This window comes from Salarias fasciatus, chromosome 10, assembly GCF_902148845.1.
Source record: "Salarias fasciatus chromosome 10, fSalaFa1.1, whole genome shotgun sequence".
In the NCBI taxonomy this organism is placed as follows: domain Eukaryota; kingdom Metazoa; phylum Chordata; class Actinopteri; order Blenniiformes; family Blenniidae; genus Salarias; species Salarias fasciatus.
The window spans coordinates 10,771,519-10,782,397 of NC_043754.1; the positions used below are offsets into that span (position 1 = coordinate 10,771,519).

At 42.6% G+C, this 10,879-nt stretch overlaps 2 protein-coding genes across 3 annotated transcripts; both read left to right on the top strand.

The window, feature by feature from the left end:
* The first annotated feature begins 1,195 nt into the window (after window positions 1-1,195).
* Window positions 1,196-5,034, top strand: dpagt1 (dolichyl-phosphate (UDP-N-acetylglucosamine) N-acetylglucosaminephosphotransferase 1 (GlcNAc-1-P transferase)). Its single transcript, XM_030101688.1, has 9 exons — window positions 1,196-1,622; window positions 1,736-1,856; window positions 1,932-2,145; window positions 2,484-2,630; window positions 2,806-2,890; window positions 3,002-3,190; window positions 3,299-3,386; window positions 3,800-3,955; window positions 4,032-5,034. The coding sequence occupies exons 1-9, from the start codon at window positions 1,456-1,458 to the stop codon at window positions 4,095-4,097; spliced, it is 1,233 nt and encodes a 410-aa protein (XP_029957548.1). The 5' UTR covers window positions 1,196-1,455; the 3' UTR covers window positions 4,098-5,034.
* A 281-nt stretch (window positions 5,035-5,315) lies between these two features.
* Window positions 5,316-10,879, top strand: hinfp (histone H4 transcription factor). 2 transcript variants are annotated; one of them, XM_030100391.1, is made up of 9 exons: window positions 5,316-5,716; window positions 7,601-7,827; window positions 7,926-8,037; window positions 8,186-8,338; window positions 8,435-8,512; window positions 8,674-8,794; window positions 8,880-9,018; window positions 9,136-9,260; window positions 10,121-10,879. In XM_030100391.1, exons 1-9 carry the CDS (start codon window positions 5,554-5,556, stop codon window positions 10,467-10,469), a joined length of 1,467 nt encoding a protein of 488 aa, XP_029956251.1. In that variant the 5' UTR covers window positions 5,316-5,553; the 3' UTR covers window positions 10,470-10,879. The 2 variants fall into 2 exon arrangements, with proteins under 2 accessions (XP_029956251.1, XP_029956252.1); XM_030100392.1 differs by having other exon boundaries at window positions 7,926-8,001.

A 10,879-nucleotide genomic window follows, 5' to 3' on the forward strand; every position in this document is an offset into this window, starting at 1 on the left:
ATATTTATATTAAAAAAACACTATTGCATTGTCAGAAAACAATAATTAGATTATAGTATAATAATTACATTATACAACAAGCAATATTAACTGTAAATAAGAGTTTGCAATTAAAAACGTGTCTCTATTTGGAACAAAAATTCCAAAAGTGGAGACTTCAAAAGGGAAAATATACATATGACACGAGCAGTGGAGCAGTGATTAACAAACTTGCCTTACAGTGAGAATATTAGGGGTTCAAATAATGGCCAGACCTTTATGTGTAGAGTTTGCATGCTCTCCCTCATGCATCCAGGTGCTCAGGTATCCCACCACAGCCCAAAATCATGCATGTCAGGTTAACTGATTACCCTAAATCAGTCTTAGTTGCCCGTCTCTTTGTGTTTGCGATGGACTGGTGCCCTGTCTCTGGTGTACTTTGCCCTCATCAATAGCTGACTGATTGCAATAAAGGTACATCATTCTGAAAGCAGAACTGAAACCCTGATGTAACTTAAGGTTGAAACTGATGCAACTGACAGTCACCAACACAGGTGTTAAAAATCCAAGATCTGTGTGAGGAACTGTATAAATGCATGTTTTCATTTTCGTTTTCTTTGCTGGTTATTACTATTACATTTTGTTATTAGATACTCATATCCCCTCTAATAAATGTCAGAGAAAATGTATTCAGGTGAAGTGATAATTAATAACAATCTCTGATTGCACTTCTTGAATCTGTTTATGTTTCTAATTTGATTAAAACAGCTGGAACAATTGTTTTTATCTGATGACTATCAGAAAATACTTGAAAATACTTGTTGAATAATAATCAATAAATCACAAAAGAGCACCAAGAGGAGAGATCTGGGAAAGAAAAAGAAAGAAACTGTCCACAGATGGCAGCACTCCAGCGAACCACCACAGAAGAAGAAATGTCTTCCGGGTTAAGGCAGCTCTGTTTGGATCGTTAGCGGAAGTGAAACTTCAAAATATATTCACAAATGCGTCGTCCGAGCCACTTGAACGTTGCGCTAAAGCCGATTGTTGCATGCGACCTATAGTTGAAGTAAAATATTGTATTTTTTTCAATGCTGATGCAGTCTCATAGAACGGATATTCGATCGTAAGGATGAACAATTTGGATACTTTTGTTTTGAGAATTCTGACCGGAAGTATCCTCATATCCTAATATTCTAGACTTCATTGACAAACTGGTGTGAGTCGTGGAGTTTACACAGTCTGCAGATAATGCCATCAACAAACCGCAATGACAGATCGTGGATTATCTCTCTGAATTATGGAGCAGTTTTCCTTTAACAGTGGATTTGCTGCAGTGCGTTTTGTTGTCAGGAAGACGACGTGACATGCTTTGTCCCTCTGTGAACTGCCACAGCTCCTTCATCGATCGCCTGTGAAGGCAACGTCAGATTAGCTTGAAACGTGATCTGATCTGTCACAGACAGATCCACCGAAATGCCTGGAAACATGTCACCAGTACCCGTCCTGCCGCTGGTGATCAACTGTTTAATGTCCGCCCTGGGCTGCATGGCCACGCTGAAACTCATCCCGGCTTTCAAAGATCATTTTATTTCAGCAAGATTGTACGGAATGGACCTAAACAAAACATCCAAGAAGGAAGTGTGAGTCTGCTTCATATCCATCACATGAATTCAGTGTGACTGTTTTGTCAGTGAGATTATTTCTTTGTGATCAATCTGGTTTTGTTTCTCTTTCTGTTGCCCGCTTCCTGCAGTCCAGAGTCTCAAGGAGTCATCAGTGGGACAGTCTTCCTCATCATCCTGTTCTGCTTCATCCCAGTGCCTTTTCTCAGCTGCTTTGTAGGAGATCAGTGCACGGGCTTCCCTCATGATGAGGTGAGTCGAGTGATGAGCATCACGTTCCTTCTCAAACCTGAAGTGCAGCTCTGATCCCTGTGGTCTTCGTGTCAGTTTGTGCAGCTGATAGGTGCACTTCTGGCCATCTGCTGCATGATCTTCCTGGGCTTTGCCGATGATGTGTTGAACCTCAGGTGGAGACACAAGCTCCTGCTTCCAACGATGGCTTCCCTCCCGTTGCTCATGGTCTATTTTACCAACTTTGGCAACACAGTCATAGTCGTGCCGAAGCCCTTCAGAGCTCTGCTTGGACTCCACCTGGATCTGGGTAAGCAAGTAGTCCTCCACAACTTCTTGTTGCTCGATCCTGGGATTCCCTGAAAGGAACAACAAGTAAAAAAGTAGTTCTTTGTTACATGCTCTGAAGGGCAACAAAGGATTGGATATCTAATCTTTTTAGTGTCTTCTTTTTCCAGGGCATATCATTTGAAATACAGACATCTGTCACAGACAACTCTATCAGTATCAGGAAAAATAATATTATTTGTCAAAATTGTCATTGACTTTGATTAAATCATTGAATACATGAATATATTTTATTAAAGTCATTCCACCTGATGTCTGAATTGTTACTCCTACTGCATTAAAGTGCTCTCCCCACTGTAGGTATCCTTTACTACGTCTACATGGGAATGCTTGCAGTGTTCTGCACAAATGCCATTAACATTTTGGCCGGCATCAACGGCATCGAGTCGGGTCAGGCTCTGTTTATCTCCGGTTCCATCATCATCTTCAACCTGCTGGAGCTCAGTGGTGTGTGCTTTGTTGTTTCTCATGAAATCATGGTTGAAATATCCTGCGATCACATCATTTACAATTTTAAAGCATATCAGCCATTATGAAATGATAGTATTGGGAGCTGAACACATTTGATCTAACTTTTGGTTGATTTCTTTTTTGGTTGATTTCTTTTTCTTTTATGCATCAGGAGATTATCGTGATGACCACGTTTTCTCCCTTTACTTCATGATTCCATTCTTCTTCACCACGCTGGCACTTTTTTATCACAACTGGTGAGTTACACTCATCATCTGAGGAACTTTAATTTCTGTTTCTATATTTTAAAGTGAAAAGACCAGTTTCACACATTTGCAGTCTGGTGACATGATCCTGTTTGGTCACAGGTATCCTTCGTCCGTGTTTGTCGGGGACACTTTCTGCTACTTTGCCGGCATGACGTTTGCCGTGGTTGGCATTCTGGGACACTTCAGCAAAACCATGTTGCTGTTCTTCATTCCTCAAGTGGTCAACTTTATCTACTCCTTGCCTCAGCTTTTCCACATCATCCCTTGTCCCAGACATCGGCTCCCCAGGTAACCTGCTCATTACAGCTTTAATTCCAGCAGCCTGGAATTGTTTTCTGTTGTTGTTGTTTGTGTCGATTAACATTTTTTCGTTGTCTTTGTTGTTATCTGTGAAAGACTGAATCCTGAATCTGGCAAACTGGGCATGAGCTACTCTAAATTCAAAATGAAGGACCTCTCTAAATTGGGACAACTCATTATGAAGGTATGGTTGTTGTTTGTTTTTTTACTATTTGACATTCATTCTTTTTGATGAAAATCTGGAAAAGTCTCTCTTGCTTTTCTTTTCTTTTCTTTTCTCATGAACAATTCACCACCCCACAATTTGTGCAGCAAATCCTCCCTTTCACTCAGCGATATTACTTGCGAGTTGCTTTGAACAGCAAAGCTGATTGTTTCTGCTCTATTTCACTCATGTTGTCAGCCTCCTGTAATCACTGTTTCATTATTGCAACTTCAGTCGCTTAAAAAAAAATCTTCACAAGTAGAGATCATGTCAGATTTTAAGCTTGCCTCTTAATAAAATACATCAAGGAACGCAGGTAAACAGGCATGAGGCGGATCAGAGGCAGTCTGTGTTTATTGGTTGAAAACAATAACATCTTTGACCCCCAACAGGTGGCGGAGTTATTGAAGCTGCTCGAGGTGCGGAGAGGCCACGAGGGGGACGATGAATTTATTGAGTGCAACAACATGACTTTAATAAATCTGGTCCTGAAAGTGTTTGGCCCCATCCACGAGAGAAACCTCACAGTCATCATGCTCATCATACAGGTACAACCTACTCTACCTGAGTATTGTTCTAATCGCGTTAGCCACATGATGGAGCTCATGTCTGTGTCTCACTCAGGTAATGGGCAGCGCAGTGGCTTTTGGGATCCGTTACCATCTGGTGCGTCTCTTCTACGACGTCTAGACGGCTCTCCCAGGGAAGAGCGCACACAGCTGACTGAAGCCCATATTGTTATGGAACCGTTTCACAGGCTCATGATTCATCTGCCTTTTTAAAGATTTCATGACCTCATCGTTCCTTCTTCTGCCTCTGATTCCTTCTGCAATTGAGAAACTGAAAGTCTCAATTATATATGTCACATTGTTAGATCATATCTCATACAAGGTTAAGCACTATTGGTTTGACAGCAGTTCTGCATTTTATTCACAGGATTTTCAGTAATTACAGGCAAGCAATTGTTACTGAGTCTGAACTAACACGTGTGTCTTGCCTGAAAGTATATTTTTGTACTTGGTTTTGTAAAGGAAAGTACAGCAACCGTGAGATAATGTGATCTCAGATGTAGTCGAATTCCTGGGCTGACATGCTTTTCAAATGTAAATATTTGATAGCCCTTTGACAAAATGTAAAAGAATAACAGAACAGTGTCCCTGCTTGGGCCGAGTGGGGATCAGGAAAATGTACCTCACACTTCAAACATTACTTTGCATGACTACTGATCCATGCATGAGTGGAAAAGTGAAGATCTTTTTTTTCTTTTGCTTATTTCTTTTCTTTTCTTTCTTTTTTTTTTTTTTTTTACCTCTGGAACCAACATAAACAAAGCAGTTATTGTGAGGAAAATATGAGGGTGCGAAAAATCAATCCAAACCCCTCCAGGGAGATGATTTGTGTGGAGTCTTGTTAAAAAAAAGGCTTTAGGATGAAAGATGGTTCAGGATGTCCAGACTAATGTAAATTGATTGTGATTGACATACCAAACATAATCGAACTACCCTTTCTCCAAGGGGTTTAACAAACATCAATGTGAAGTCAGCTGGCACTGGACTGTTTTGTTGAAGAATGTAACTACAACATACTGTACACTATTGAGATTGAAAAAGCAAGTTATGAAATAAAAGGCTGAAAATTCGTGTGATCATTATTACATATTTTTGACACCAATCACTGTGACTCCAATACATCATGATTTGTTTCTATAGCATAAAAGTTTAGTTGATCATGAACCATTTTTGAGTCAGTCACACACGAGCTCTGCATAAACATGTGCAAGTGGCAAAAACTTCTCCCACCAATAATCAACGCACCTATTTAAAGAGAGAATTTGAAGACGGTTTTTAGGCGGAACTGTAGTACTGGCTCGTTGTTTCCTCACGGTCTATGTTTGTGTTGCACACGTGTAGGACCCCTTTGAAAATGAGTGCAATGTCTTCTTCGCAGCTTTAGCTTGCTCATGTCTGCCGCTAACGCGTATTAACGCTTGCTTTATAACTTTTCTCTTGCCTTGTCAGATGGTTTCGGCGAGGTTTAGGACTCGTGTGTAGAAGTGCTGAAGATTTAAAGACACTACCAGAGGCTGTTCGCTGTTAGCTAGATGGAGGTAGCATCAGCCTGTCGGTGAAACAGGTGAGACTGAGCGATGCCTCCCAACAAACGCATTCAGAAGGAAACTCTCAAACTGGGCTGTGAATGGGGGTCGTGTCAGGAGTCGTTCAGTCGCATGGAAAACTTCTGTAAACATGCGGAGACTCATCTCAGTGCGGAGAGCTCGGCAGAGAAGGACGAAGAAGACTCGGAGGAAGGTGAGGCGACACTTAGCAGGTCTGTTAAACAGAGCTGACCTCCTTTCTAGAAATGTGGTTGTTTCTTCCAAACCTGGTGGGGTTCACACTGAAACTGTCCCTGGACCTGACAGAAACCAGTGAATCTCTGTGGACCTCAGTTCTCTCATGTGTCTGTGAATATTGGTCTTTAAAAGAAATACTGGTTCCACTTTTGTGCAAAGTAGTATTTGCATTATTTATAAGCTGTTCCTACATGCAATTTCTATGATCTTTTCCAGCAGTGAGCCTGTTGCTGCCCTAAGTTCTGCTTGTGTCCGTGCCATGTAGTTTAGATTTACTCACTGACATCACATTTAGTCAACTTCTGACTAAAAATATCTTCATGAGTCGCACAGCTGTCACTCCTTCAACTGCTCATTTGTCATTCTTTTGAATTTATTTGAATGAGTGTATTCTGGTTCTCTCCTATAAAATATGAAACCAATTTGGTGACCACTGTTCAGAGATAATCTGTCCCTGCAGAACAAGAGCATGACACACACAGGTATACTAAAAAATTAGAATATCATGAAAAGTTTTGTTTTGTGTCATCTCAGAAAGTCAAACCCGTATATGATGTAGGTTCATGACACATCGAGTTAAAGGTTTCAAGCCTTTATCGCTTGACATTTTCGGGATGATGACTTTCAGATAATGAAAACCCAAAATTCAGTGTCTCAGAGTTAGAATATTGTGAAATAGATAAGTTTTGGTAAGACGTGGTATCACACCCTATTCAGCTAATGAACTCAAAACACTTGCAAAGGTTCCCTCAACCTTTCAATGGTCTCAGTCGGGGTCGGTCGGCTACACTGTCATGGAGGAGACTCCGCATGAGTCTCCGCAGACTGCTGACTTAAAAGATGTCCAGAAGACAGTGACTCCCTCCAAAAGGAGGGCTGCCACAAAAGGCCATTGCTAAACAAGCTGGTTGCTTAAAGTCCAGTGTGACGTTTCTGCAATGATTTGTGCTGCCATGTCATCTGCTGGTTTCTCCACTGAGCTTTCTGAAGTCCAGTCAATGCAGCCATCTAGCAGAATATTTTAGAGCACTTCATGCTTCCTTCTGCTGTCAAGCTTTGTGGGGATGCTGATTTCATTTTCCAGCAGGACTTAACACCTGCCCACACTGCCAAAGGTACGAAAGCTGGTTCAGTGACCGTGGTGTTACTTTGCCTGAGTGACCTGGTCTGATCTGAACATCACAGAGAATCTCTGGACTGTTCTCAAGAGGAAGGGGAGAGACCAGACCCAGCAGTGCAGATGAGCTGAAGGCTGCTGTCAAAGCAACCTGAGCTTCCATTACGCCTGAGCAGAACCACAGGGCGATCGCCTCCACGCCACGCCGCATTGACGCAGCAATTCATGCTAAAGGAGGCTTAATGAAGTATTGAGTGCATAGAAATGAACATACTTTTCAGCAGCCTTATATTTTGGTTTAAAATATTCTTTTTTTTTTTTAAATCTAAATGGAATATTCCAATTTTATGAGACACTGAATATTGGATTTTCATTATCTTTTAAGCCATCATCCTCAAAATTTCCAAGGCTTTAAATATTCCACTCTGTGTCATGAGCCTACATCACATCTGGGTTTGGCTTTCTGAAATAAGTGACAATAAAATGTAGCATTTTCATGATATTCAAATTTTTTGAGGTATGCCTGTAGAAAAGCCCCAAAGTGCGTCCTGAACTTCAACTAGGGGGAATATCTCGCTAAAGCAAACGTGGAGACCAGTACATCTCTTTGCAGCTGCCCATCACTCGACATGAAAATCTTATGTAAAATAATAAAACGAGTCTACAGCAGAGCCTGAAACGTGTGACCCCTCCTTATGCCGTGTCTTTGCTTCTTGTCCCAAGGAGAGAAAAACTGTCTTTGGAGGGACTGTGGCTTCTGTTCTGTGGAGGGTTCAGAAGAGCTGAGACGCCACGTGTTCTTTCACTGCTACCACACCAAGCTGAAGCAGCTGGGTCAGCAGGTTCTCAATGCCCAGCCGGAAATTGGGAGCTGCTCAATCGCCTACCAGAACCGCAACGTCGTCCCTGAAATCCCAGACAATTTCACCTGCCTTTGGGACGACTGTGAGGTAGGTGGATATAGAAATAGAACGTGCTGCTGTGCGGCTTTGTGAAATGGATTGGTTTTAATTTTTAACTTCCTCTTCCCTCTCTGTTTCTGTCGAAGCAACCGCCGTATGAGAATCCAGAGTGGTTTTATCGGCACGTGGAGATGCACAGTCTCTGCGTCGAAGTCCCAGCAGGCGAGTGTGAATTTCCAATACGCTGTGGATGGAAAGGTGTGGGTTTTCTTGGTTTCTCAGAAATTCTGCAAACATTTTTTTTCCGGAAATGTGGTTCAAATAAAGTATTACGTGAGCATGTATTGTTTTCATGCCAAGGGTGTAGTATTGGAAATTCCAAATTTTTTCGCCTGTCATCCTTCAGACTGTGAAGCCAGTGTTAAAGGCCGCCCGAAGCTGCGGGAGCACCTGCGTAGCCACACCCAGGAGAAGGTGGTGGCCTGTCCGGGCTGCGGGGGCATGTACGCCAATAACACCAAGCTGTTCGACCACATCATTCGGCAGAGCGCCATGGAAGGTGAATTTACTCCAAATGTCAAGTCAGCGGTACGAGATCGGCTAAATTCAGCTTTAATCCACTGATATCCTCTCCATTGTGTGTGTTTGGCTGTAGGTCAGAGATTCCAGTGTTCTCATTGCTCCAAACGTTTTGCAACAGAGAGACTCCTGAGAGACCACATGCGCACTCATGGTGAGCTCCTCCTGTTTTACACCTGCCACTGTAACCGCCAGCTCGCCCGGAGGTTCACAGGATCAGATCTGTGTTCAGCTGACCTTGAGCTGACTTTTAGATTAGTTTGTACATGAATAGTTTGAATCTCATAACTGTTTGTCTTTTTCTCGTCTGGACAGTGAGCCACTATAAATGCCCGCTGTGCGACATGACCTGTCCATCGCCCTCTTCACTGCGTAACCACATCAAGTTCCGCCACAGCAACGAGAAGCCGTACAGCTGTGAATACTGCGAGTACAGGTAGAACGCCACCCTGAGCTTCAGTCATGCGAATTCCCGCTCGCCTGGTTATCGCTTAAGTAGTGTTGTTGTTGTTGTTTTGTAGCTGCAAGAATCTGGTGGACCTTCGCAAACACCTGGACACCCACAGCAGTGAGCCGGCCTTCCGCTGCGACGCTCCCGGCTGCAGCTTCAGCTGCCGGACGTTCGGCACGATGAAGATCCACTACAAAAGAGAGCACGAGGTAATGGGTCCCTGTCCATATCTGTGTGTGTTGTTTATTTTAATAACTGTTGACTTTGTTCACATTTAGAGTTTGAAGGCCTCTCATGGTTCTTTTCCCTTTACTCTCTGTTATTAGGGGAGTTTCATCGCTCGCTACAAATGCCACGTCTGTGACCAGTGCTTCACTCGGGGCAACAACCTCACTGTGCATCTGCACAAAAAGCACCAGTTCAAATGGCCGTCTGGACACCCCAGGTTCAGGTCAGGCTCGTATTGATCAGGGGTGTGCCGTTTCAGATAATATAATCAGAAATGTTTTAAGATTTATACTGTAACCATGATGGAGAAAGGACATCTGTGAGGTTAACTGTTTACACTGAAGAGCATGTCGGTCTGAATGTGAGTTTGACTCTACAGAATGAAGCATATGCAGTTTCCTTGTTTAATCTTTAGGATTTAATGGTCAACTATGAAAATTCGGCAGCCGTTTTTTTTTCAAAAACCTCACAACAAATAGATGTGATTCTAGTACTGTGTGTAAAACAAAGAAACTGAACTGAGATGGTTTTTCTGGAAATAAATCTCCAAAAATGTAAACATTTAACACTAACAGTTAATTTTAGAGTGTGTTCAGTTTGTAAATTTACTATGAATCAGCTGAAGAATGAATCTGGAAGTTGAGTTTATCGTCAGAATACATTTTTATTTTAATTGTCAAATTGAGTTGACCTAAATACAATACAGCAAGCTTATATTTTTAAATAGGAAATTCAAGAAAAACTTTTTTTGTATAGCCCAAATTTTCAGTGTAAGGTTGCCCTCACAAATATATGTGAGGTTTTTTTTATGGGCGATTTCACCAAATCCTTTGATTCATGATACTCACTTCTGACATGTAGAGTTCAGGTGCATTTTGAAAAAAACTGAATTCAATTTTAGAAGTTCATTTTTTTACATAATTAAATATCAAACAGTGAAGCCCCATCATGTTTTAAATTTACTTCACACCTTTTTCACATCTTTTTAACCTAAAAGTTATATTTGGTTATATGAGGGTAGAGAAAACAGATGTTACTTCTCATCGATCAAAATCTAAACATGACGTTTCGCGGCTCCGTCAGGTACAAAGAACATGAGGACGGCTTCCTGCGCCTGCAGCTGATTCGCTACGAGAGCGTGGAGCTGACGGAGCAGCTGATGAGGGAGAGGCAGAGCAGGCAGGCGGAGGAGGAGGACGGCGGTGGCGGCGGCGGCGGGGTGGAGGAGGGGTCGGCTCGCGCTGCTCCGCCAGAGGTGCAGGTGGAGCTGCGAGAAGTGCTGCTGGAGGAGCAGCGGACGGAGGAGCCGGCCGAGGGCCAGGAGGAGAGCGTGCTCTACGTCCTCACGGAGAGCTTGACCCCGGCGGGGGAGGACGCCGTCATGCTGCAGCTGCAGGACGCCGCGCAGCAGCAAGGGATGCCGGTGGTCTGACGCCGTGCGCCTCTCTCTCTGTAGAGTTTTCCAGATCCACAGTAAATCTACGAAGGACAACTTTTGGACTTCTGAACCGTTTAAGATGCTGCTCGTATTTATATTGAGAAATGTTTGAAGAACATCAGCGATGAAGGGACGCGACTCCATAATGAACCATTTTCACGATAAGCCTATATTAGGTAACGGAACTATTTATATGTCTTCTGTTGATCATCCAGTTTCTGAATCAGTTTCAGTTTATTCCTACCCAGTGACCTCTCATGCACAACAACATAGAAGTTCATGTGCCAAATGTTTTAAGTGGCTCTTAACATTCAGCAAAATGTGTGTAAACTTACCTCACCAGCTTCAGAAGGGTTTGTCTTTTTGAATATTTCACTTTGACTTGAATAAATGAGTAAGCTTCT